The following is a 24,651-nucleotide window of genomic DNA, read 5'->3' on the forward strand; positions in this document are numbered from 1 at the left end:
GTCTGGGTATATCTTTTGGCTCACAAAGTTCTTAAGTATTTGGTTGGCATGAACTAATAGTTCAAGATACACTTGCTTCTACTAAATATACTACTTCTTAAAGAGTGACTGTGATGCATTGTTGGAAACAACATGGGTTGATCAATTCATCTTTGGTCTATCTCTGCTTCATTTGTAGTTTTGTGCTGGTAATAATTTTCAGCAATCAAAACCTGTATCAGTTCTATCTATAAGTCAAACAAATATTCCATGACAATTCTGTAATTCCTTTTTTTTTCTGCTGCTTTTAAAAACTGAAACAAGTCAGTATCATTACACTAAAGATAGTTCATAATGCAGATCAAAAGTGGTTTTGAATTCTCTTATGTTCTCCATATATTTTTTCTGGGCACTGGGACCAGTTCAGTGAAGTGTTTTAACACATTCCAAACATTACTCCCATTTCAAGGCATCACACATGGAAGCACTTAATACTGGGCATCAAATTAACTAGAGGGCACTACAATCCTAGTTCACATCAGAAGAAATAAGAACATGGCTGAGTTGAAGCAGGTGCTTAAATGGTTCCATGAGAAAGGGCACCTCCCTGACGTGTGTCTGTGCAGCATCAGTAGGTAAGCTAGCAGGGGCAGCTCGTGGATGCACAGAGGCAGAATGTACAGTGTCAGATCCAGCTACACATCCCTCTGACATCACTCTCTGGATCAGCTGCAAATCTGTTGCACAGCCTCCCTGCACCTCATTTCCCCAGGTTCAGGACAGGGAATTAATGAACTCATCCCTGTTTACAAAAGGCTCTGCAATCAATATCTGGTAATTACCTGAGCAATTATGTGTATACTGTCTTTCTGAGAAAAAATAGCACATGGAATTTTCACAGGTAAATACTTAAATAATTTTCCATGGTGTCAAATGCTGGAGTATACTTTCTCTATTAGTTTCACCTGGGATAGAGTTCACTGCAACATTTCCCTTATTTCAGTTTTGAACCTATTCATAGAGTGTTAAATCTGCAGCTAAAATACAAGATAGAACAGTTGGCTTGAAAAGCAGGCATGTGGTTTTTTTGACAATTTTAAGGAACATTTTCTCTCTTTGATCAAACTTTTGATAGAAGTGTTGTAACTGCTTACACTGTATAAAACCATTTTGTAGATTGTAAATAACCATTCTACTTTATAGCTGCTTACCATGTGATTACTTGGTAAATTGTTGAGATTCCTGGAATGTGCTTTGACAGTTTCAGTAGGAGCAAACCCTCATTTCAGTTTAAATTTTTGCTATAAAAATATCTGGAATCCTCTTGGAAACTGCAGAACTTGGTATGGTCAGAGTCAGACCAGCAAAGCAGTATTGATGTGAATAATATCCCAGCTGTTTTCAATTCATAGAAACAAAACCTGAAAAGATGTTGGCTATATGCCACTGCCACAGATGGAAATCTTGAATTCTAAATTCAATTCAGCAGCAGTTCTTTGCCCCCTCCATTTTGTTTATTTAGAGTCATCTCTCCTATGCAGTATACTTAGACCTGGAAACAAATCCATCAGTTTATACTTCCCCTACAGGGAGCCCAAATCTTTACTTTACCTGCTCAATATTTTTTTTGCAAAGCCAAAGAATTGTAAAAGTGGCAGTAAGTTTGAGGTCTGGTATTTTAAACTTTAATGATATTGATAACCTGAAATAAGTTACAGGACAAACTCATTCTTTTTCGTATAAGTAGGAAATGTTTCCTCATACATCACTGAGCATTAAATGCTGAAAGGGATGATGTGCATTCTATAAATCCTTCTCTGCTAAAATAATCAGTAGAAAATGTGTGTTGTAGCTGTAGGAGGAAGATGACACACACCAGCCTAAAAACAATTAGAGAATATGAAGCTTTTATATTTTTCCCTCACTATGTCTGCCTTGGAAATTTGTGTGCAAAAGAAATGGATAACCAAGCAATAAGTATCAATAAGCTAAACATTTGTAAGAAAATTAATTTTAAAAGACATTCCTTATTTTGCGGCTGCACTACTAGGTTACACCCTAAGACACTGCACAAAAATAATTTCTTTAAAATCCTTAAAGGAAGCAGTGTCCAAAAGCTTTTCTAGCACTTCTATTTATTCTAATTTCCTGCTGTTAATTGTATTATGTTCTATTAATCTGATGGTTTTAGACCTGGAAAATAAACCTCTTGTGACCATCTTGTGAAACGGATCTAAATGCTTTAGGGCAGTAGGAGTCTGGGAAACCTGAACTTCATTGCATCTTTATAACACTTCTTTTTACTTTGAGTGTCAATGTCTTCTACCACAGAGAACAATGCAAATATGAAAACAGTTTTTATCAATTACTGGAATTACTCCAAGACCTTGTGCTTCTTTTTTATTGTTTTATTTTGAATTCTTGCAAATAGACCATTTTATAGAGGCTGATAAAACTAAAAAAACAAAACAAAACAAAACAAAAAAAAACCCAAAAAACAAAAAACACCAAAACAAAAGCAAACAAACAAAAAAAAAGCTCCATAAGACCAAAACACCCCAAAACAAAAACTGAAAATGTGTTAACATTCCAAGTAGTTTATACTGTCCATGTGAAAACTCAAATTCTGGGCCAGAGTTTTCAAACTCTTTTTACTGCTCAGCTTCTGAGGTATGCAAAGGACAGCTCTTCTTTCAGACTATTAGCAGTCAATATCTTCTGAAGCTCATGACTCTTTAAAGTTCCCGGATGGAGCAGAAAAAGTCACTGATCACCTTTAAAAAATCCTGCAATTAATGCTAAAGCTGAGATTAAATTCTGTGGTCCCAATCCACTGCCAAAAGCAAAGACTTAAAACAGGGGAAAGGAACAGTTAACATCTTCAGGATTTGACATCCCTCCAATTTCAGCAGCCCAATGAAATTCTTGTCAGCAGTGTTTACTCTCTTCTCCAATCCTACAAATTAACCTGCTGATTCTAATCAATTTGATATTATGGGTGGTTTTTTCGCTTCTTGCCTTTTAAAATTGCAGAGCAGCTTGCTTTGTATTCAGTTAAACAGCTGTCAATAGCTATCTACATTACTGAAGTAAATCTAGGAGCCAGTTTAATACATATTGATTTGTTTATAAAGTGTGTTTGAATAAAAGAGAACTACTAAACATCAGGTGGCACCAACAGTAGTAATAAAAACTTAGTAACAATAGAGGAATTCTGATATATATCCCTATGCTGCATCTTAAATTTAGCTGGAAATTTATTTAATCTAAAAGCTGGAGCCCTAATTATGTGTCTGTGGAGTGTTGTCACTGAAATTGTGGGTGTGGTGCTTCACCAATAAAATATGACCAGAGTCTTGGTAACTATTGTCTTCTCTGTAATTTAGTCTTTTGACAAGATGCCATGAACGCTTGGCAGCCTTTCATGTCAAGAAAGCCAAGAGAATGATTTTATTTTTCTTCCCCCCTCTTGTGAAGAGGAGTTCACTTTACAGACTAGCTTTCTTCTGGGAAAGGCAAGGTCAATGGGAAGCAGGTTATTTTTAGGGGTCATATACCAAAGAGCCAGGACTCCCTAGTGCTAGACAATAATCAGCTACTGGGTTGTATTGTTTTGTTTTGTGTTTTGCAGCTGTGTGCACTTGACCATATTTTGCCAGCTGAGACATTTTTGTTAAGGGGTGAGTAAGGGATCTCTAAACACAAACTCCCCAAGCTAAATAAATAACAAACCCTACCAACCTCCTAAAATTCCCATATGCTCACTGAACTCGTGATTTACTGCTGCAGCTCTGTAACTCTTTAAGGGCACTCATAATGTTTGAATTTTTTTTTTTAAAGTGTCTGTCATCTCTCAATATTCTGATCTTGTCTCCTTTGCCTTTATTCAGCTAGGATTTTCCCTAAGTGGAGTTCAAGAATTATTTCAGCTGTTTGTACCTACACACACCATGCAGGACCAGTTAGATGTGACTATGACATGGCCAGTGACCTGATACCCAAAATATTTTGCCTGTTCTACATTTTGTTTCCTGTTTCAGCTATCCTGCATATTTGTTGCCTGTAATTCTGCATATTCTGCTAGTGGGGAAGTCTCACTGAGTAGTGGCTTTTTGCACATTTTTCAGGCATAAGGATCTTTTCTACAATTTCTAAAAAACTTATGCAAGACTTATGCAAAACCACAAACTTCTTTCTGCTGAAGTTTCTCCTCAGCATGGGGGATGCCAGTGTTTCTAGGTGCAGGTATCCAGGTTTGCTCTGCACAGTAGGATGTCAGCTGAAAAGAGAAATGTCCCAGCTCAGCCCCTTGTTTTTGTAATATCTTGGATACTTTTTACTTTTGAGGTCATTATCATTAAATTTATGTAGTGAGTAAACAGGATCTTAAACACATATGAAATCCTCAAGCTTTGAAATATTAATGGGCATAAAATTAACTGGGTAGTGGTAAATAAGATATGGTAGAAAGAAAAATGAAATGTTTAACAATTATTATTAATGAACATTACCTAAAGTTTGAGAAGAAAATATTGAGTAAAGAAGAAGAGAGAGACTGCTTGGTGCCATAAAATGTTCATCTTGTAAGTACCTTAAATATATTGATGGAGACAATGATTGACCCATATTTTAATACAAACACTTTGTAAGCTTTTCTGTATTGATGGGACCTATCAGAATCACCTCACAATTCCTTCTTTTTTCATCTTTCCTCTCTGAAGTTTTATTTTGCTTTATTTATCTGCAGGATGATGGCCTTCCAGAGAATGAACATCAGCTCTCAGTAGCTGGGAAGATAAAGAAGCATTTCAACACAGGCCCTAAGCCGAACAGCACAGCAGCTGGAGTTTCTGTCATAGCAGTAAGCATCTGAAATACACAGATGAAACAGATTTATTTGCCCACCAGACAGTTTTGTGTTTAGGAGACCAGAAGAAAACAGAGAGGGTTAATCTTTAGATAATTCTAGTGTTTAATTAATGTAAAGGCAGTTAGACTGGTATCCTGCACAGCTTCTCCTTTGATTCTCCTTGTGAGTCACATTGTTATTTAACAGCCCTAGGAGATACAACTGTACACACAGTACACAGGTCCACATTGTACCAGAAGATCAGGGGGCCTAACTCCAATGTAAATTCAACAATTTGAACTGTGGGATCATGACATTTAACTTGGCAGCAGACTCATCATATGGATTTAGGCCACACAGAGACTGTAGCAGGACAGCACCACTTAAAATGGAAATTGCTTCAAAATTTAACTGAAAATCTGTATGGCAGCCTAAGCCTTTCTGAAGACATGAAAGAGAGCTCTCTGCTCTCTGCCTCACTGCTGCCTTCATGCCTTAGTCTAGCCACTTCAGATTTAGCTGGGCAGCAGCATTTCATTGTAGTGCTGCACACAACCTGCTTCCCTGTCAGCAGAAGTATTTAGTGGGGTAAAGACTGAATGGAACTTCTTGCTGCCTTCTGTCACATTGTAATTCTAGTGGAGCCATTCTAGGTTTGAACATGTTGGAGTGTCTGAAACAAAGCTTGGCCAAAATTTTGACCACGCTTTACTGAGGTTTCAATGGCATCCTCAGAGGAGCATACATCACATATGATTGTATTTTTTCCTCACAGATGAACATATGTGAGGAAATACACAGACACAGGATCTATTCAGCATATGAAGAGATTATTCATACTAATGCCATTGAATAGTAACATGCACATCCTTCACATTTTTGATACATCTGCTTGTGTTTGTAAGCTTTCCTTTATTACTCATAGTAATGTGAACACTCCAAGAGTCACTAAAAATGTGACATGTTAAACGTAACCATTCCCATATCAGATTACTCAGTGTTCATTCCCAGCTTCCATAAATTGCAGGTGGTGTGACTGCACATGTACACTTTCTTGTACTGTTTCCACTTTCATGTTTCTCAGCTCAGCCCCTCCAGTGTTGAGTTAAATCAGCATGAAATAAATTCAGCTCAGCACATGCAATCTGGCTCACAGGTGTGAAGTGCTTGTGCAGCAAAATGGATACTCTCTCAAAGTTACTTGGTATAAGTACTTAAAATTTCAAGCTGTGCCTCTCTCATATTTTTTCTTTACTCTTTCCTACCCTGAATGTCTTCAGCGTGGAAGCAAGTTGTTCCTCATGCTTTTCCTAGGTTTTCTCAGTCATCAGCTAACATAGTCAGCATTTATTTATTTTCATTTTTAAGCAATAATACTGCAGCAACTCTCGCACAACTAAAACATCACATACCCATTGCTCATCTGAACTGCAGGTATGTTCTCTATAGACTAGCTGAAACCGTGTTCCTATTGAATGGACTGCCAGCACGCTTGTCCATGAGAATTACTGCTCAGATCCTCCATGCTAATGACTTCAAATCTTAAAAGCAAGAAATGATGCCTCTGTCCTCATCCATCCCTTGCCTCCTTTATGCTTTTAATTTCCCTGCCCTCCTCTTTTTTTTTTTATTTTCCCTAGTTGCTTTGCCAAGGAATTGTTTGCAGCAGTTTAACACCTGAGTAATGAAAAAGGCACTGTAGTGAATTTGTCCACTGCAAAACATCAGGAAAAAATGTGTATGATTAATCATAATCTTAATGGCTATTATTTACTTTTTAGTGTTTGGAAATTTAACAGATTATTTTTAGTGATCATCTCTGTGGGAAAACTTCATATCCTTACATGATTGATCCTGCAACTTGGCCTATAAAGTGGAAATGTTTAGAATACTTTTACATAATTCAGAAAGTGGTTTGATTATGGGAAGAGATGAGGAAGTGTAGATCTCTTTGTGTTTTGGTAATGTTTCAGAATGCTAGATAATTTCTATTTTATGAATAAATTAGGGGGTTTTTCTACCAAAATAATTTCATATGTTTAAGAAAGCCAAAAGCAAAACAGCAATGTCTTTAAATGTTGTTTATGCATTTGGAAGTCTATTTAATATATATTTGACATGCATGTCACCAGAATTTGAGAATCTCCCTTTAACTGTGAAATGTCAGACTAAAATTAAAACTTATTAACAAGGACTGCTCTAGATTTAGAACTTTCACAGTATGTATAGAGGCTGTAACATATTGTTTGGCACTAAAGACATGGACTAACTATATTTGTTATAAAAATACTGAGGGTTTGTGCCTGCCCGTATGTTTACATACTTTTTGAGAGAGTGCTTGTGTATATAATATGTAGAGTTGCCTTCTATATATTATATAACACATCTGTGTCTGTGTTTGTGAAAATGTGTTAATATGTGCTTATATTTCTATAGCTTACTTAATAGTATGACCAATTATTTTGAGTACCGTAACTCTGTTTATGTACAGAGCTTGCTAATATGTGGTATTAAGTTCTTAGTTTGTCCTCATGTTGGTATGATATGATATTATATGCCTGTTTTCTCTGGTGGTAAAATGTAACACACCTCAAAGATCTCAAGGAGTATTTACCATATGCACCAATTAAAACTATAATAAGAAAATTAAGTTCCTAAAGATGTGTCTCTGGTCAGCTTGACTGAAAGGAAATTCGAAGCCACATGTGTTTTGCCTACAACTTCTGTGGCTACTGCTTCCTTCAGCAATGTCCAAATTGCATTGATTCCTCTGGTTCAGACTTATGTCTGCTTTATTGATGTGGTAATCTCAGTAAAAGTTGTCTCTGTCTGTCCAAGGCAGAGGCATCCTACTTCTCGTGCATGTGTCCAGACTTCAAGTTTGTCCACATTTGAAAGTATTCCCCAGTTGGACAAACTACCCTAATGAACATGTGCATGCCTAGCAAAGCAGTTCCTTTGCTGGTGTAGTAGAATGATTTCTCAAACAAAATTAACTATCCAAGCAAAGAGGCTTTTCTGTTGATGCAATAATACATCATTAAAACTTCTGCCAGAGTAACTAGGTCAGTTGGGAAAAAATTCCCCTGAACCAGCATAGCTTTGCCAGCAAAATTTTAATTGGAGAGCTAGCTTTTAAAACAGCAAGAGAATTAGCAAGTCCCTAAAAAACACTGCTTGCTGATGAGAGAGTATGTAGGGGAAATATCACTTTACTTGCCCTATTCTTAAACTCTTGTCACAGGCGTTGACTACCAGTCTCTGTGGGAGACAGTTTGGGCTAGTGCCCCTCAGATTGTGTCAGAATGGCCGCATTACTGTTAAGATGTGCCAAAATATTTTCAGGATCATGTTTCTCATGCAGCTTTTCAATAGGAGCAGTATTTTTTAGTCCTGTGATGGTGTTTATAAAAGGTACTGCAGTAAAAACATAAAACCAGACATATTAACTAGCCTTTTTGAAACTTGGGGGAAGATTTTATTCTTTAGTTCTTCAAGGATATCAATTCCATTTATTTTGGTTTGGCCACAAACCAAGACCTTTTTGGCTGTACCCTCTGAGCTTCAGTGACAGCAGCTAGAGAGACTTAGAGCACAAATCACTTTCTGAGAATGCTTCTGCAATTCAAGGGTGCTGTAATTCCTTGTATGAACTGAGCATTGTTTAATATATGTCCTTGTCTGAAGTGTTAAATCTTAGCCCGTATGTCATCACTTTGGTGCTTGTACTTTTGCCATTGTTAAGACAGAGAAAAAGACTAATGCTAATCTGCTGTTAAGGTTGAATGAGGTCTCTGTCTTGGGAATGGGAGTAAACTCCAGCTGGAGATGCAGAGTAAACAAGGAGAACAGAGGAGAAAAGTTGCTTAGAAAGTTGTTGCAGCTCTCTTCTGCTGACAGGGTCCTGGGTTGGGGACCCTGGCAATGGGCAGGCAGCATGTGGGTCATTGCCCTGCATTCTGCCAATTTTAAAATAAAATTACCAATGTCAAGTGGAATTTTCAGCCATGGGATTTCTTGGGTGGTGTGGAGGAGAAGCCTAGCATGTAAGTTTTGCTTGGAGTCTTAAAACTGAATCTGTGTCTCAGCTATCCCTTCACATCTATTGTCTGTGTTGTCCTGTGGTCATTGTCCACAGCTGGGTTTCTCGTGGCAGGATTTCCGCACCACCAAAATTGTTTCAACTCTTGTTAGGGATCAACTCTCCTCATTTTCTCTGAATTAATTTTTGGCTATTCAATTTTAGGGCAATATTTTTGATGTGTTTTTAGGAAAACATCCCTTTTGTGTGTTTTATGTGCAGCATACAAGGAAGCCAGTAGATGGCAATAGCAGACCGGTGTAGTTAGACCGACACAAATTTAACTCTAGGTACAAGGTTCTCATGGTTTTAAACAGGAAACGTCCTTTAAATTATTCTAAATAAGATGAAAGAGGCATTGTTTTAACAAAATGAAATAAATTATTAAATTTTACACTTGCAGGGGAGTCATCAAGAGAAAGTTAAATTTGCAGTTATTTCCTAACTCCCCTTGAGTGGTCGGTACCTGGAAATATGTTGAACTGCTTTTTTGAATTTTGAATTAGAAACTGTCATCGGTATTGGAAATATATGCCACACTCCTATTGAAGCACAAAATGGCCTTTTCCCTTCAAAGAGCAAAAATCTGAAAATCATTGCAACAGTTTTAGAGCAGTCAAAGTGTCTCTGTCAAGATTTTCTGCCCCAAAATTTTATGTAATTCAGCCAAATTATGTTTCCACCGTCTGTTAGTGCAGTGCAGAAGTGTTAGGGAAAAGAACACATTTTCTTTGTTCCTATGCACATGATTTTGCTAACAATAAACTAAACTTGAAAGATCTGTCTTCCTTAAGTAATATCACCAGAACAATTTCCTGGACACAATGTTAAGTTCATTTCCATTTTCACTTTAATTGGTGCAATTTTAAACCAAATAGTTTTGTACTGTTATCTTTTTGAGCATGAGGTGTAAGCTGAAATGATAAACAATGTTATTCATGGCTCTGAGTAGTCCTACTCTCCAAGGTTAACGCATTTTTAGAAATGAATTACCATGATTGATGGGGTATCAAAACCTGATTCTTTTCATCTTTACACGTTCCATGATTATGAAGCAGTCTAATTTAAGCCTTGTGTAGTCTGTCTAGCCTGCTCCTTGTGATGGTTGCACTGCATTTAGGGTTTTAATTATTATTATTAAACTTCTCAGTTTAATTGCAAAAGATAATATTCTATTACTGGTATGTGCAACTTAAAAGGGCACTACTGTCTTTGCAGGTAACGAGATATTTCAGACTTTTAAATGAATGCATTATGCATTAACTAACCTATTCACAAACTCCATTTTAGTTTGAATAAATTGGCTTCCAATTTGGCAAGACCAAATCTAGAATTAGAATATTTTTTCTTTTATTTATTTACCTTTTTTTTTTTTTCCTTTTTCTTCTGTGGTACATAGTTTTAGGATGTTAGATAAGAGTGAAAGTGAAAACAGTAAATATGCACTACATAAGGAACAGCTTGCTCTGGAGTCTGAATTCTCTAGCCTAATGTCGATCCACTGAGTTGCCCCATTTCTCTCTGCTCAGCTGGACCACGGGTTTACCATCAAGAGATCAGGGTCTTTGGACTACTACCAACAACCAGGAATGTATTGGATAAGGTATGAGATGGTGCAGCGCCAACAGTCAGTGTTTCCATGGCAACGTGCTGGCAGTCTCCATTAACCAGTTCCTTCAGTGGATAAACATGCTTTTTGATTTGTTATCCGGTCCATATGCTGCTTTATCAGTTTCGTTTTAATCTTGATTGAGATGCCACACCCCCTCATTCCCTTTCCTCACCCATCCCTCACACCCACATTGCCAGCTTTCTCTTCATCGCACATGCTCAGTACCAATTTCCCTGTAGTTAAAAGGACAGTGTATATAGAAAATCTACAGATATGCTGAAGTACGCACCCTCCCTCTCCCTTCTGCTTGTTAAGGCATCTGCTTCCCCTGTGCTCCCGTTTCAAAACACACGGAGCAGCAACAGGCTCTCAGCATATATATTCCTCTTTTTCCATGCAAGATGTGGAGCTATATACTGTCATTTTAAAACCACTAAACACAATCCTTACCTTAGAGTGAACAATGCATTTGCATAACGCGGGCATAGAAACTCTCCCAAGTTCACTGAAATACAATGCATTGTATGTGCTGGTAAGCTTGTGTTTCTAACAATGCATTCCTTCTCTTTTCTTTTTAAAACCCTTCTGATACCTATTTATTTTGATTTGATTTTTTTTTAATATTGCATGAGTCTCTTGAATATATTTTTCCTTCATTGTGTAACTGTGCCAGGGTTGTCGTTAGCTGGCTTAACCTGTATGATAAAATGGGGCTCTGGGTGGGAGGGGCTTGTTCTGGAATGGGGGCAAGGGGGGGGTTCCAGGTCTGATAGCCCACTAGAGGCCCACACACCTCCTCAATAAATCCAGAGTGCAGGAATTTCCATCAAGTGGTTACTTGCTGTCTTTTTCCATATTACTCACAAGACATACCTTTTGATAGCTGGAGAAATTTTTACAAGTTTACTGTGAGACCTGTGTTTTCTAACACTGGCTTTAAAAACTTGTCTGTGAGGGGTTTGTAAAATCTCAGCCAAGTATCCACCTTAGCAAAACAGCAGAGATGGTCACTGTGAGTGTTTCCACAGTAAAACTCCCACCCTGGATCATTTCACCAAGTGCATGGATCGAGCTAAAGCACGCTTTCCATAAAACCGAACGGTTCCCTGAGCGCACACGGAGGGCTAAGTAGTTTCTGATATGGATGTTCTGGGGAAAGTAAAACAAAACAAACCCAAACCCAAAAATAAGCCTGCTTTTCCGGCAAAAAGTAGAAAAGTCAATCCAATTCATGCCCTGAATGCTGGCTAGCAAAAATTGAGAAAGACTCTCATCCAAGTGCTAGAGTGTGCAGCAGTAGCTGTAATTCATCTAATTCCACCCTATTGCTCTTGTGGTGGTGGCCACAAACCCACTGTGACCTGCAAGGGCAGAGCAAAACCTGCTGATCTGTCTTGTCACTTGGCATTATTCTTCGTGCTCCTCGGTTTTGGAGAAGGGGGAATGGGACCCGAGTGCCCAGCTTTAGACGACTGTGGGTTTCATAGTATTAGAGGAATTTTCTGCTGGAGAAGGAAAGAGGGCATTTTCTGTCAAGCAGAACTTTTACAAAGAGTTGTAAATTTAATGCCTGCTCTATAAAATGGTGGGGAAGATCACATGAGCTTTATTTATCTTCCTGGAGTTTAATTGCTGTCCATGGCACTTAATTACAATATTTCTCTGATTTACATTTTTTATTTTACATTGAACCCAAAAAAAAAGTCAATAGCAGGGAAAGAAAGTCTTTCCATTTGCTACACATATTTGGATATAATATATTTGGTATAATATTTGGATCTTTTAAAACTCCTACTCCACGAGGATCAGATCACCAAAAACAGGAGCCTGTGAGAAAGCAAACATCTTCTCAGATTGGCCTTGACTCAGTTTAGCTGCATAGCCCAGGTTTTGAAACAAACAATATGCATTTTGAAGAAGGTAGGGGAGGTGGCTCTAAGTCTGCAACTTGGTAAATAAATAAAGCTATAAAAAAAAAAAGGTCATTTGACTAAAGCACTAGTAATGGCTGCCATCAGCATACAAAATGACACATCCCTGAATAATGGGCTGGAGCAGATGGGCGATAATCTCTCTTATTCATACATAAACTACTCTGTTTTCCAGCTGGGGGCAGTAACAACAATGTTTATAATTAGGGTTTTCTAAACTGTGCACCTAGTGTGGAAAGGCAAATTGGGAGATCAGGGCTCCTAGGCGTGGATGCTTAATTAGGAAATCCTCTGTGAGGGATAGAGGGGACCAAGCACTGCCGTGTGTTTGGGCCTCTCTCATCTCCCAGAAACATGCAGCTGTTGTGGTGACCAATGTTTTAGTCTAAATAAAAGCATTTTGATGTAGTAAGTGTTTAGTTTTTAGTAGCGCAGATGCAAAGCATATGAAAAGGTTTATCAATTCATGTCTATAAAACAAATAATTTATCACAGGCACATAAAAATTAATCTGAATTCACAAGTACAGTGAAAAATGAAACCATCTCTCAGGGAAAATGTAATGCTCCCTTTGTTAGTGTTAAACTACTCATTTCTTCTGCACTTTTTTTTTTTTAAGTCTGTAGTTGCTATAACTCTTCTAAAATACTTCTAAAATTGCACTATTTCCTCTTTCAACAACCAGAAAACCTTGTCTTTCTCTGCCTAAAAGACTTCTGTTTTCCAAGTCCTTCAAAATCCTAACTTTTCTAAGTGTATTCTGCATCCTCTTTTATTCCCTTTCAGTGGGATAACACATGCAGAAGTGACATGAATTTTTAGATACTGCAGGAGTTGTTGTAGCTGGCATGAGCTATAATGCCTGGGAAGTCTTTCACAGTTCCTTGAATATGAGGATCAGAAAAAACACAGGGACCAAAGTCGCAAAATCATTTGGACCCCAGACTAATACATGTTTTAAAACAAATCCACCCAATGTTGTTGGAACATCAGCCCTGCAATCAGAGGTGCAATAATGACCAAAGCAGCATCAGTAAGGGACAAGTCTTGGAGTTCCCAGTTAAAACCCTGAAGATTGGTCTGATTCAGAATATCAAAGGAGCACCAGAGTGGTTGCATCTAAATATTATTAGCATAAAATGTCAGTATGTGTAGTATGTATTGCATTAGTATAGAATATCAAATATCAGGGTGTGTTATTTTCTATATATCCAAGTCACTCTAGATAAGCAAAATGGGCAAAACAAAGTCCAGAAGTGTATGGAAAATCATTAATAAACTATCTGTATAATGACAATCGAAAGGAAATTGGTTACACTGGATGCTTAACAAAATGATCAACCTGGTCATTATTAAATTCATAAATTTTAGATTTTTAAAATACATTTCTCAATGTCACAGTTAAAAATATATCTAAATAGCTCATTTTATAACCCATAATTCCATCCTCTGTGTTTGGTTCCTAGTTCACGTTACTTTGCATCTGTCGAGTTATTTACACCTGTCCCAAGTGGATACAACACACTTTCAAGTCAAAAGTTACAGCCAGGCATCTTGATGATGGGACAAAGAATCTGGGAATCAGGCTTGCAATCTGTAAAGTGCCATTTTTAATAACATAAAACCTTCTGTAAACTGAATATTGGTAAATACAGGCAGACACCTAAAATAGTTTAAAATCTCTTCTCCCAATCATTGAGTAAAAAACCCACAACTGATTTACAAACTATAAATAAAATTCACTCATGCAAACAATTTGGCACTAACTCTGTTCCACATGTAATTGAAACCAGCTGAGGAATCGTGTCTCTAAAAAGGGGGATGTCAAAGAGTAAACACAAACTTAAATACAGCAACATGAATTCAACAGTTATGTGTATGGAATAGTGGTCTTTGTGTTCACTCACAAATACAGTACAAAGCACATATCAAATTGATTTGGTTTTCTTTCTTTTTACTTTCATTTTAGCTAAATTTCATGCCAGAAGTTACATGGTGTGCTAAAGCATTGGGCTTTTGTATTTGGAGGTCTGGGTTCAAATCCACTCGATTAATTTGTCCCCTCGATGTGGTCATTTGCACATCTCCAAATCACCTTGTAACTTGACTTTGTTATGCCTTGTGCCTGAGGGACTAAAAATACCATGAGTGTCTCGCTCCTGGACTGAGATGCATTGCTAAGTTTGAAGTACTCTCAAAAAAGTGTCTTGATTCACGAATCAATCACACTTACATATATATATATAATTATATATAGTATATATATAAAAATATATACATATATATAACCTGAGAAACCCATGGAAAAGAAATTTTAAAAAAGATGAGACTGAAGGGCTGCCTGGCTTGTGCTACAAGCAATGTTAAATGGTCATTTTTACTGCATGGAAACCTGTCAGTGCATAAAGGTCATTAGCCAGAAGTTTAAAAAAATAAGATAAACTTATCTAGGTGTGAGCATTTAAATGTGTGTATAAAACTGTGGATATAAAAGAATGCACTGAAAGAAAAATACCAGTGTTTCAACAGATATATTCATCTAATTCCACATGCTAAACAAAGCTTCACAAAAATTGCTAACAAACTGCAAGTATGCTCCTGCAAACAAAAAGCAAGCAAAGGGAAGGGTTTCTTAGATTAATGCGTGAACAGCTGCATCCCAAGTTTAGTCTCCTGGCTGGTATGAATAATGTATGGGCTAAGAGGCAAAATGCACATTAATGTTCTTTTATTAATGAAACTAATATATATCTATATTTGGTGGCCAGCAGTAAATTAAGACAAGTGAAAAGAGTAACAGTCACTGCTCACTCTCATAAAATTCAGTTACTTTAATCCAGTAATTATTGACCTGACAGAAAATATCAGCCCATAGCTAAAATAAGGCTCTTCCCATTTCAAATCCACCACATATATCAAAGCGGTTGTAGTTTTTGAAAATCTGTTCATAAATACACAATGCACTGTTTTCCAAGATAAAAAATAAATTTTCATGGCTCAGGAATCCTCTAACTTCAAGTGGTAGAAATCAGGATGAAGACACTTCTTAAGGAAAAGTCCTGGAAAACTGCAGCTTAATATGTCAATGACAGAAACAATGATTTTGAAACAATGCTCTGTTACTACAAAGTAAATGCATTTCCAAAAATGGCTTGGTAACAGTTTGGTACTGGGTGTCAGGATTACTAGATGTTGATGCAACATACACTAGTGCTTAGTGAAGTACCTCACACCCATCAGCACCAACACAGAGGCAATCCACTTATCTTCTGCTGGATAAGAAGCTCTACATTTTCTCATATGATTGCAGGAGGGTAGCTGAATATCTTAAATAAGAATTCTGTCTTTACGTTTTAGTTGCCATTACTCTCATATAGTGCTCAAGGTTCTCAGTATCTAATCTAGGGCCCAGAAAAGTCAAATGTCAAAATGTGATAATGAAAATCTGGGATTTGCAGCCCTGTGAAGCATAAGTGAACTTCAGGTCCACCTATTACTTATTGAAAGAGTAGCTTGAAATAGAAATGCCCTGGAAATCCATGATGGACTGGTTCATGCACTGGTGAACCACCCAGAACTGCAGGTGAAGAATGCATCTGTTAAACCAAGGCAATGTGTATGAGTCTTTTGTTACAAAAACATCATTAATAATGAAAAAGCTGATTTTTTAATATGTCCATGTGCAAAAGAAAGTACAGTAGGTGAAAATCACACATACAAAGCAAATGCAGTCAATCCCCATATGTATCTATCTTGCCACCTTTGTGTTCCAAAGGATGGATCTATCATATTTTGAAATCCTTTGGAGGTAAAAAGTAACCACGACATCATTAAATAAAAAAATAGCATTTTTGCAGAATGGAGAGCCACAATACCATCAGCAATGTATTACACACTGGAAGTATCAAATGTAATTGGAACACTGGGCAAAATCAGCCTGTTCCTGTGAGTTCTATAGGGCCCAGAAGTGCCCCATTTTGTAGTTCTGACATGGTAAACACTAAACATTAGAATATGACCCTGTGGTTTTTTTCTTTCACTAGATAAATACTGACCTCTTTGACTCTCTGTGACTTTGTAACTTTTTATGCAATAAGCTCTTTGGGTGAGAAAGGCTCTGGACATCTCTCAGCCCAGGAGAATAACCACAAAAATGCCCCAGACTCTAGAAGTATGTCTTTACAAAGACTGATTAGATCAAATCCAGGGCAAACACAGGATAAAAATGTAAAGAAAAACAGTCACAAAATATCTCAGGAAGTTTCTAAAGGGTTAGAAAGCCAGAAATATTTGGGCCTACAAACCACAGCAAGCGTAAGGTATTAGATTAGGTGAGACCATCAGGGGGTTTTTGCTTAATATCTTTTATTATTGAGGGATGGAGTGCTTTTATGTATATTTAAACAAATCAATCTAAAGAAGAGTCTCTAAAGCTATTCCAGCAATCATAGAAAGACAATATCTTGGGATTTATTTTTAAAGACATTTTTGAAAAGATGTCCTGGTACCTAGTTATCTTTGTTCTTTATAAAAAGCAATATCCTAAAAGTACAATTTTCTTATATATTCTCTTATGTGTAAGTTATCTAAATTTAAATACCTTCAGATTTTACATCCACATTTTTCATTCTCACGTAGTTGGTTTTAAAAATAAATTCTGAGTTTAATACAAGTATTTTTATTTATTCAACAAGTAATGTTTAAGTTTCTCAGGGGAGAGTATCTATTACCACAGGATGATGTGATGTGGTTTAAACTTTAAATAAATGCTTATTTCCTGTAAGCGTAAAAAAAATCCTTTAAATGGAAATCTGTATTTTATAGAGGGGTAATATATGCCATTCTTTTCAATTTTCACACAAAATTACATACTGTAAGCAGTATATTCACTGTGTGTAAGAGATCTAGGTATTCTTATGTTTCATATTAAAAATAATCAAAAACTGAATTGGTTCAAGGCTAAGAAACATAGAAGGCATTGAAAATACTAATTAGAGCTCTTAACCAAAAGATAGCAGTAAACAGAAAAAATTTTGGCAGATTGAAAGTGTTGGATTTTGTAGCAATTATTATCTAAAATATAGGGATAATCTTATCAAAGTGGATCATTTTACCCTTTTAAAATAGTGCTATATAGGTTCTAGACACAAAAATAAGAGTTCAGCAATATAGCAATAAATCCATTTGCTATAGTAGTTTAGTACTCCAGTCCATCTTTCTGTCTCTGTCACATTATTATTGAATGCTGGTTGCATTGTTTGAAAGCATGGATTGCTATAATGCTATTTTGCACCAGTATGATGGATTTAGTTTTCATTTTAGTCTCAAATATATGATGGCTATAAATACATCTCTGCTCTCCTATGAGACTCACACAGTAACTGGTAAATTTTCTGGAGAAATCAGTCATGCATATCTTAAGAGAACACAATAAATCCTTTGAAGCAGAATAACCTTTTGGTTGCATTCCTTTAAATAGACCTTTTCATTATAAGGACAAATTTTACAAGCCTTATGAGTGAAGCCTATTAAGTTCTCAAAGTTACCTTTGCTTCCAGTGCCATGATCAGATACTTGGTTCCATTTTGTATATCATCTTACTGGTCACCTGCCTTTTCCCATTTTGCTTTTTCCAAAACAGTCATGGGTGGGGATTTAAGGGGGCAGCCCTGCTTCAGATGTGTCAGGTGTGCTAACCATGTGTCAAAGTGCTCTTGCTGAATCAAGGCCATCCTGTTGAACTTAAAATTTTACAGTGATTTTAGGGACTGCAGTCTGAGACCCCATAATCAAGAAGACAAGAAAACTGAGTCCTATGCTTGAAACCTAGAGTCAAACTTAGGGTTACCCTTACTTTGGTTGAAGTTTCACCTCATAAACATGCCAGAAAAGCAGAAGAAAGTACATGGATAGAAATTGCAGCCATCTTATTATTAATTGCATTCTCAATAATGCAGAATGATCAAAAAATAATGCCCATCAAGTAAATATTGCTCTTTGCCATTCCTGAATACCTTAGCTAGACATGGATAAAATTAGCAGAGTATTGAATTCAGTAGACCTTGGTTAACAGGAAGAGACAGTGTGGTCAGGCTAAACAGGTCTTTCCGTCAGAGCTCTTCAGCGTTCTCCCTAAGAACATCCATTGAGCGGCATGGTGTGTCAAGGAGCTGGGCTAGCTCCCTTCGGTGTTTGTTTTTCTCTCTTGTCTGACAACTTCATCACAATCCATCTTTGTTAGCTGATTGCACTGACTTGAACACGGGTGAGTGTGTATCAGCCTTCATTAGGTCAAATCAGAGACAAGTGTACATCTCTGCCTTGCCTGTAGAAACAGATTTATACTTTGAGAAGGGTGGGGGGAAGGTCACTTGGTATTTGGCTTGAAATTCGATCCTGTTAAAGGATGAAATTAATAACATCCAGAAGTAGAACATATGGCATCCATATATATGGCACTGTATCTGCTTGATGATGTCACGCTACCTCTTAAGGTTTGGGAAATGCACATTTTAAAGCGTTTAGCTGTGTTGTGGGCTCAACCTTTCAGACCTGACTGAGACAGAGCAGGCTTAATTTGGTCTGAACATTTATTATCCCTGGTATTTGCAGGCCACATAAAACCTCATGGTTTTCATTATCTTTGCATTTCACACACAGCCTAATTTCATTTATTCTTATTTTATGCCCCTGCCAGACCACCGCTCTTGATAAGGAGAGGCAGGTTTTCCGACGAAGACGCAACCAGGATGTGAGGGGACGTTACAAGGCTCAGCAAGCTCCACCCGAACTCAACTCCGAATCGGAAGACTATTCACCAAGTTCATCCGAGACTGTTCGCTCACCTAACTCACCCTTTTAATAAAACACTTTTTCTGAAAAGTCTTGGCTTTAACCCTTTGAGCCCTGAAACTACTTCAGGCCTGTGTGGAGTGAATACAGCTGATCTATCCAGCAGTAAATGCTGGGCTGGTGGAACACAAAAGGGTGCTCACAGAATTGTTGTAAGAATAATTTCCTAATTGATTGAAGTACTTGTTCTCTGTTTAGATTGCAACTTGCTGCTAATAAGATCCTCGAAGGGTTAAGCCTATTTTGCTTTTTTTTTATTTAAAGATAGAAGCAGTGATTGTTTTCATCAGTGGAGCTAGGAACTGCAGTATGTAATTTTAGCACATGTTAACCCTCTGAGTAAATGATCACCTTAAATCTTGACAACCCGTATTAGGGTTTTATTCTGGCTTTTTTGCTTTTATACGCACATATCTTTTATAGTATCCTGAAGTTCCTTGCCTGTTTCTGGCCAAAAATATATCAAATGTACTATTGCTTAGGAATTATAAATATAGGCTTAAAAATGAAAATAAAATTAAACAAATGGTATCTTCTGCAGCAGCTCATTCCAAACCTGCATCATACCTCCATATGGAGTGACTGTTATTGAAGGATATGATGCAGGGCTATATGGGAAATTCAGTTTAGGGCATTCTCATGGCTTACAGAAGATGACATGATGATGGCCACAAAAGATTGTTTCCACGTAGTTTGCTGCTAATGATAATGTCGAGTATTGGGAAATCGCTTGAGGACATGTTCTGCCATGAAATAGTATATAATGATCTAGTTGAGAGGTTCCTGGTTCCTTTGCATCACATTCAGGAATATACAGGCATCCTCTCGACATGACCTGGTTATTCTGGCAGAGCCATTCAAAAAGATTAACACTGATGAGCATTACCCTTTAAATAACTAGAGTACTTCCAAATCGGGGAAAATACAAGTAATTTAATATATATGTAAAGACTAAATTGAAGTAGCAAAAGTTTTGTCTTTAGAATGGAGAAACTAAAAATGATTCACCAGTTTTATTTGTAATATTTAATAAAATGGGCATTTACACAGAGTACGTATATATATCACTGGTTTGTTAAGAACTCAAGATAACATAACAGCTTTTTATTTGACCATTATCATGAAGTTGACTTCCACAGAAATATTACAGTGTGTAGACTTTTGCTTCAGATGTGATAATTTGAAAAAAAAAAAGATGGTTCAGAATTTCACTTGAATGAAAGAAGCAACTTTCAAAATCCTGTTCTAAAATAAAAAACATTGTGAAATTTATAGTTTCTCTTATTGCTTATATAAAATGGAAGTTTTCTCCTCTAAAGTTCAAGTTTTCTCACAGTGTTTTTTAAAAGTCGTGGTTTCCTCTCTCTCGCTCTTTCTCTCTTTTTTGCTCTTTCTATCTCCTCCCAATGTTGAGCTTTATCTGTCTTTCATTCTTCCTTCCTTTTTCTTTCCTATTATGCAGCCAGAAGTATCAATATATTACCCAAAATGACATGCAGATATTCTCAGCTCTTCAGGAAGTATAAATACATTTTTCAGGAGCAGGGCGAGTTGCCCACAGTATCATTCCCATTCTGAGGGGTGTTTGTTCATGGAACTCTACCTTTGAGCAGTGAGAGTCAATGTATACCTGCAGCTGATGTGGGCTAGTGTAAAAGCTCTTTTGCACTTCTAGATGGAAGTATCATTTGAACTATAGTACAAGAAGTATTGGAATTCTGTTTCTCCATCCTATGAAGTGCACCTTTCATTGCCTCAGACATGAAAATTTATATATTGAAATATCTAAAGACTTTAAACACAGGGATTTAATCTTGTGAATCTTTACACAAGTGGTAGAAATATTTCATATAGATTTTTTTTTAATCTACCCGATATTGATAATCTAGAAGTGAGATATTTAGATTTTATTAGAGAAACGAGTTCTCCAGACTTTCTGGATAATACAGAGAGGTGAACATTCCAGGTTTGATTCATCTCACCTGGCATGGTCACACATTTTAGGCAGGACTCATGTTTTGATTACCCTATTGGTCTCACTCCATCCACTGTAGAAGGAGCAGCTGGTGGAAGCTTGCATCAGACACCAACTTCAGATTTTGAGTTTACTAGAAAGGCATCTGAGCCATCAGGAGACTGATCTCTGAATGCATGTCCATGGGCAGAAGGCCTGTGTATGGCCTCAATTATTGTCTGGAACCTGAGTAACAACAGTTTAAAGCAAGTGAAGCAAATAAGGGAACTCCATTGGGGCAGGAGGTGAAGGGACAAAGGATCTGCCATACAAAATTCTCAGATTTTAGGTTCTGGGAAAGGGTTGTATCTGTGTGTCAGATCCTTGACTATAACCATCCAACCCTCGACTCATATGAGCAGAAGATGCTCAGTAGATAGAGAACAGCCACTGCCATCTTAATGGCTGTAACTTCATAACTCTTGGATGGGACAAGGATTATTTTTCCATAGGATCAAAAACTCAATCAAGATAAAGCCTTCCTTGTCACTTAGCTACTCTAATTTACAGTAGGTCAGAATCTGGCAGAAGTTTGACCAGCACTGACCTTCCCACATTTTATCACAGCCTTCCCTTTAGAAGAGATACAGCTCAGCCATGTAAATGCAAGACATACATGTGGTAATAAAAAAGTGTCCATTAATACCACATGCTCCTTGACTATTGTGAAAATTTGGCAGTCTTAAAGCAAAGGCCAATGTTCATTCTTCTTAATTAGAGAGGGAAGTCAAGAGAATAAAAATATGTTTCACTTTATGCATGAGAAATATTATTCAAAACCCCATCTGGGATTCTCCTATCACCTTTTCTTTGCTTTGGAATACAGGGTTATCATTAAAATAAGATGTTTGGCTCCTTCATCTTAGACCATATTGTATTGCTTAAAATGTATGTAAAAAAATCCTAGATCCTGAAAATCCTACTCATCCCCAACATCTTATGTTTCTGATCATTGGTTCATGTTTTATGAACATAACTATAAAAATATTTCTTGATGTTATTTTTAGGTTTGTGGGAGACTGGGTTTCAAATTGCTGATATCCTATTTTAGGTTTCAAGGAAAGATATCTGAATATCTGAACTGTTTCAAAAGAGTTTCCAATGATGATTTAAAATATATCCATATACCCATAGCAATATATTTTAATATATCCATATATATGTATATATGTTTATGGTTTCAGGAAAGTTATAATGGTTTAGGCTTGTTTGGCATCGACTGCCATTTTTTTAGTCTAACCTCTGAATTCTTGGGGGTAAGTGACGACAGAATATGTTGCCCTATAAATATTTGAAACACCAATGAAAAAAAAAAAGAAATCAAGCACAATAGACTATTTCTAATGCGATAATCTGGGGGTGCACATAGCACACCGTGGTCATTTTACTGTAATACAGACCATTCCTTCTGACTTCTTTCTTCATTTCCCTTTTGAATCACTGGCTGGTATTGCTGCTAAATGCGACAACAATTGTTTCAGTTAGCAGAGATGGATGGCAGTTGTGGTAGGAACCATCTATCACTGAGGAGATGGAGACGGGGACTTCCGAAGGGTGACTCAGGTCACCTAATGTTCGGTCTCTGGAGATGCCTGAGAGCCTGATCTTAGTATTAGCCGGAAAGTAGAACAGGGTCACTTCCAGATTAATTCCTCTCAATTAAATATAAGATGGGATAATGTGGATTCTAACCTAAGTGTGATATTCTATTGAGTTTACATGCAGTAAGCAAGCTTTGATGTGAAAATGTAGTACTGGACAGCACGGGGTTAACTAAAAGGTAGTGAGCTGGCAATTGTCTCATCTAGATGTATCTGTCTAGGAGTTAAACATCTAATATAGGGCAATAATCTAAGCTTCCCATATAGGTGCTAGAGACTGGCTTCTCTAACAGATAATTAAAATTCTAGGATGGATTAATCTCTCATGAGATGAGGTGCCTAGCCCAAATATATTTAAAACATGATTTGTTAAATCATGACATCTAAATTAATATTTCTGTAAGTTACAATTTTCATAGCATTAATGTACAAAAAATCCAGAATACTATGGTTCTACTCAGAGGGTTAACAGAAAAGCACTAGGCATGCTGATTACATTGGTGTATCCAAACTGCTTTGCTTTTTTAGCCAGTGTTTGCTGATTTTTTCAGAAAATTCTTGAAAAAATTCAAGTTTGAAATAATTTAAGTGTTGTTGTTTAAGGAATTTCTATAACCAAATTAATCTTATTTTTAGCTCAAGTTATCACAGGAATATGTATCATTGATGCAGTGTAAGTCTGTAGTTACCAATTTTATTAATTCCACAAGTGATTCCAGAAATCTCTCTTTTTTTAAGTAACTTATTATAGAGCTTACAATGGTGGCATAGGTGACTGAGACTGTCTTTCTTATTGGTAAACAAACAATATTGTAATTTCAAGAAAGTCCTAAGAGTCAGCTTTTCAGTTTGGTAGTGTACTAGTTAGGGGAAAGCTATCTCATTACATGCATTGTGTAAATCATCTTTGTAGATGAAGATTGTTCATATTAATGAACACATTCTTTTTTCCTTGACATTGTAGCAGAAACTGTTTACTTGTTAATGAACAACCAATACATTAATTTGCTTCAGACTGTTAGAGGGGAAAGTGAGATTCCAGTCATTGACAATGTTATTGCTTTACAGTAGCCCTCATCTAATTTAAATGTGGTGCATACTACAATAAGCAAACCCAAACCTGTGAATAAACTCCTGAAAAAGCCTGGTGGGTCTTTATTCAGTTGGGTGCTCGCACACAGTAGCATGTGACAGCAGGAAGGCTTTCAAGAATTGTTGAAATGAAAGCGATATATCCACAAATAAGAGCTAAATTGCAATCCTTTCCCTATGGGGCATATATGTTTGAAAAGAAAAAATAAAGAAAAGCAAAGAAAAATTGGCTCAGAGGTTTGCAGTGGTACTATATTACCACAGGGCAAGTACATTAAATCATTGTTATTTGCTAGCCTGGGGTATATGTTGGAAAATGGCATCTTTTTTATTTAGTTTAGATTGTGGGCAGGGAGAGCTTTCCTAATATTATTGCAGTGCCTGCTAGTGCTGCCATGGTTAAGGCTGTGTTAGTATTTCCATTATAAACTCTTAGTCTCAAAGGTTTTTAATTTGATTGTAAAAATTTGCTTCAGGCAGAAACTTGGCATACAATTTTTCAGCTCAGAGCAGTTCTTTTCCTAAAATATGAGAGAAATCAGCTTGACCTATTCAACATTTATTTTCTAAGTGTACACAAACATTCATAGATACAAAGGCAGTTTTTATGCAGCTCATTTCAGATGTGTCACATTTTCAA

The 24,651-nt window shown here is 36.8% G+C and overlaps 1 protein-coding gene across 2 annotated transcripts in view; it reads left to right on the forward strand.

Moving 5' to 3' along the window:
• Positions 1–24,063, forward strand: part of DCLK1 (doublecortin like kinase 1) — a 228,149-nt gene extending 204,086 nt beyond the window's left edge. Inside the window, exons 16-18 of one of the 2 annotated variants that reach the window (XM_079304891.1) lie at positions 4,727–4,840; positions 10,439–10,512; positions 19,150–24,063. In XM_079304891.1, the coding sequence (XP_079161017.1) occupies positions 4,727–4,840; positions 10,439–10,512; positions 19,150–19,207 (246 nt within the window). In that variant the 3' untranslated portion in view covers positions 19,208–24,063. The remainder of the gene's footprint in view (positions 1–4,726; positions 4,841–10,438; positions 10,513–19,149) is intronic. The other variant, XM_079304890.1, reaches the window with a different exon arrangement.
• Positions 24,064–24,651: the final 588 nt, after the last annotated feature.

This window comes from Erithacus rubecula, assembly GCF_903797595.1.
Source record: "Erithacus rubecula genome assembly, chromosome: 1".
Lineage (NCBI taxonomy): Eukaryota > Metazoa > Chordata > Aves > Passeriformes > Muscicapidae > Erithacus > Erithacus rubecula.